The sequence below is a fragment of the Octodon degus genome, unplaced genomic scaffold (assembly GCF_000260255.1).
Source record: "Octodon degus isolate 3935 unplaced genomic scaffold, OctDeg1.0 scaffold00043, whole genome shotgun sequence".
NCBI lineage: Eukaryota > Metazoa > Chordata > Mammalia > Rodentia > Octodontidae > Octodon > Octodon degus.
The window spans coordinates 5,315,695-5,319,732 of record NW_004524619.1 but is presented as its reverse complement, the minus strand read 5'-3'; the positions used below and the strand labels follow the sequence as shown (position 1 = coordinate 5,319,732).

At 40.2% G+C, this 4,038-nt stretch overlaps 1 protein-coding gene across 1 annotated transcript in view; it reads right to left on the bottom strand.

The window, feature by feature from the left end:
* Dennd6a (DENN domain containing 6A) overlaps nucleotides 1–4,038 on the bottom strand; it is a 57,444-nt gene that overhangs the window by 34,407 nt on the left and 18,999 nt on the right. Inside the window, exons 6-7 of the mRNA XM_023715722.1 lie at nucleotides 3,661–3,766; nucleotides 1,766–1,845 (exon numbers count right to left, since the gene is read on the bottom strand). Of these exons, the coding sequence (XP_023571490.1) occupies nucleotides 1,766–1,845; nucleotides 3,661–3,766 (186 nt within the window). The remainder of the gene's footprint in view (nucleotides 1–1,765; nucleotides 1,846–3,660; nucleotides 3,767–4,038) is intronic.

The following is a 4,038-nucleotide window of genomic DNA, read 5'->3' as shown; positions in this document are numbered from 1 at the left end:
CTCATCAATGCCTAAAAAGGTATTTAAAAATATATCAGATTAGCCTGGCATGGTGGTGCATGCCTATAATCCCAGGCAGGAAGATCTCCACAGAATTTGAAGTAGTCTGACTACTTACCAGCAAGACCCTGTCTGAAATAAATAAAACAAAACAAGATGCAATGAACAAAAAACTTTGTCATATGAAAAACCTACAGCTCAATTCATTTTTAGTCACCGCAGAAAGTACAAGGTGTCCATATTCACAAAAAGAAACCACTCACCTACTGAGAAGTAAATGTACCAAAAAACACTGATGTCCACAAAAAGGACATCAACATCACACTGTTTCCTGTTTATTGTTCTAATCTTTGTTTCACTAATACACACACCCAAACACACCCTAGAGCTTGCCAAAGTTTTGGATAAATGTCACAGGAAACAATGAGCACTCTCAACCCAGGGCTATCAGTATAACTTTTAATGATTTCCCACAGAAAAAATAGAATATACAAAAAATGAGGAAGACTACAGAGAGAATAAATATAAGTCCAATTTGATAGCAAATTGCAAAGACCTTAAAGTACACTCACACAAGGTTTAAGAGTAAAATGCTATTTTTTAAAAAGAAAAGCAATAACCCACAAAATAACCCTAACAGAGAATACCCTAGGAGGAGCACGTTGAGATTCTTTACGACCGCTGAGCAGAGTGGCATATGCCTGTAATCCTAGCACTTGGGAGGCAGGAGGATCCCTGCGAGTTCAAGCCCAGCCTGAACTACACAGCGAGTTCAAAGCTACCCTAAGCTACAGGCAAGACTCTGTCTAAAAAATAAATAAACAAATAAGATTATGACTAAGAACCAGTGGCTCTCCCAATGTCTCTAAATTTTCAGTAATTGAAACGTAATTCTTCAAGTAATCTGTTTCTGCTATCATCGATCCTTGAAGGCACTGGGAGGGACAGACCTGGAGCACAAAGTCCTAGGAGGTAGTAGCACTTGCATTCACAGGCCTCACACAGGAAACAAAGGGACTGCAGACCTGTGGGGCTGTGTCACCAGTAGCCGTATGAAGCAGGACGGGTTTGGTATCTCTAATACCTCACATCAATGACAAACAAGTGAAAGCAATAACACTGAAAAATATTACTAAGAAAGCAAAACCCATGTGTGAACTTCCCTACAAGTTATTCTATTTTTGTATTTATTTATTTATTTATAAGCCAGTCTGACCTCAAACTCAGAGCAATCCTCCTGCCTCGGCTTCTCTAGTGTCCTACCTACAAAGTTTTGTTTAAAAAGAGACAAGTAGGCCCAAGTGTGGTGGTACACACCCGTGATCCCAGCACTCAGGAGGCCGAGGCAAGAGGATCACTGAGAGTTTGAGGATAGCCTGGGCTATGTAGTGAGTTCAAGAACAGCCTGAACTTCATAGTGAGAAGAAAGAAACAAAGAAAGAGACAGAGAGAATGTAATAGAATAGGATAGGATATAGGGTAGGACAAAGGATAGGATAGAGCATAGCATAGCACAGCATAGCACAGCACAGCATGAGACATGTGAGATAGCTATATATCAGTGATGGTGAGTCTTTTAGAGATGAGTACCCAAACTGCAGCCCAAAACCCACTTATTTATCACAAACTGCCAACACTGCAATTAAACTTGAATACTGAGATTTTAGTTTAGAAAATATAACTCATATATTAACAACTTTTGTCTTAAATAAAAACACAGCAGCATGCACACAACAGGCTTGCCACCACTGCTGTGCGCCATTACCTTCATTACCACTCCCATGATAGGCAGGTGCAGTGTTTTCCCTGGCACTGGGGCAGGCCATCTGTCAACATCATTACACGCTGAAAAATATAGCAAAATGTTTTCTTATAAAAATATTGAAGTATTAAAATAAGGCATTACAAATTAAACTCTACTTTCTGTAAAGCAGGAAAAATACAGTGGGAAGAATAGAAAGTAAAAGTAATACTGTGGTTCTGACTAGTGTTTTTATTTGGCCAATGTATGTTTAATACTTTGCCTTTTTCTTCAGATTCAAAGCTGTAATGAAAATGCGTGGTGTCTATTGAGGGCCTTTAGACAGATAGATAGATATATTCTAAAGAATATATCTGACTGACGGTCAACAACTATAAGCTGTTTCAGCTTGAAGAAGCCAGAGTGGTCATCGCCCATAGTTCCCTCATGGCAGTTCAGGTTACTTCTTCAGAGAGGGAATGTTGTAGGCAGCCAAGTTAGACAGAAATATTATAGGCAGTTAGACAGGGTCAGGCTCTCAAGGGGACAAGATGGAAGACAAGGTGACTTTGCAACTTGGAAGAGTCAGACACTCCCATAGGGGCCACGCCTGAAGACCAAGACAAAAAGAGGAAGCACAGCTACATCCTTCCCTAGGGATGGGCATCAGGGATTGATATCCTAAACAGTATCAATCAACTTGAAAGAGCCCAAATGAGTCACTAGCCCAACCCCCAACAGGAAGAGACCCTGTTCCGTATTGGTGCCCGCTTGCTATGTGACTTGCTTTCCCATTTGTTACTGGATTTAATCAATTTTACCTGAGCAGTGGTGCTTGTAATCTCATTGGTTGACCATAGTTTTGTCCCACCTCATGCTCAACTAAGCAAGTTCCCATGTCTTCTCCACCACCTTAGACCTGCCTCACCACAGGGTTTTCCTCTATAAAAGTCCCTGCAAGAGACAACTTCCCAGGGGAACTACCCATTCGGCCCCCCTCCCCTCCTGTCCCTCTCTTGGACAGGAGCTTTCTTTCCCTCAATAAATATATTCTGCTCATAAAAAAAAAATACTGTGATAAAAATATCTTACATTTCACTAGGAAAAAATGTTAGGTAGAATAAAAATTGGTTAATACTTTTTTCTTAGCAGTATTGAAGATTGAACCCAGGACGGCACAGATGTTAAGCAAGCCCTCTAACCACTGAGTTAGACTACCGTACACTGCACTTTTTTAGTTGTTTTGCTGTGCTGTTTAGGGATAGGATCTCACTGAGGCACCTGGCCTAGCAGCCAACTTCAGTTCTCCTGCTTTAGCCTCTCACGTCAACAAGATTATAGGCATGTGCTGCCACGAATGGCAATAAAATTTTGAAAGAAACAAATGAATAGGTTTAAAGGAAGTTTTTCTGTTGATTTATTACTGCTAAAATTAGCTAAAATTAAAAGCCTGGTGTGGTGGCACTTTCCGGTAATCCAACACTTGGAGGATGAACCAGGAGGATCACTGCATTGTGGAAACCTGCCTGGACACACAATGAGTCCAAGGTCAGCTGGAAGAGAGACTCTGTCTCAAAACAAACCAAACTTAATCAGTTAATTAAATTAGCTACAAGTGCACATTATCTGGTTGGGGCCTTCCAGTTATATCAAATTACTAGTAAGTTCCATTTCACGGTACTGTGTGAACTGGCAACTCAAAATTCATTCTTTATTATCCTAATAAATGGACACCATCTATGTTGAGAGGTGATAAGAACAAGTATGATTTTTGGTGTTTGTAGGAAAAAGATGCCAAATAGTTTTGCATCTCTCCATCATATAATCCTTATATTATCTTCCAATTTCTTAAGATCAACTTTTTGGTAAAAGTTTAAAAATTTCATAAAGGTATATAACTTATACAATATTTAACTTACCTGCTTCCAAATAAGGTTCATTCTTTTCAAAATACTCTGGTGCTATCTGTTTCAGCACAGTGTGAAAAAAATGAATGTAAGGTAGTTTGCTGATCAAAACCAATGACTAGGAGGAAAAAAATAAACAACTTTTAGAAATTGTCTAATTACTGCAATTAAATCTGCTATTCACATTTTGCAAGAGCAATTACAAACTACATTCAACAAAAAGGGTGGATTTTGAAATGAAAAGGCTGGGCTGGCCAAATAGCTCAGCAGATTAAAGCTCCTGCAAGCACGCACGCACGCACTGGGGTTGGGGGTTCGATCCCCGCCTCCCATGCCGGTCCTGCCCCCGGGGTGCACTGAGATGGCAACTGAGACTGGGGTATGGTGGCA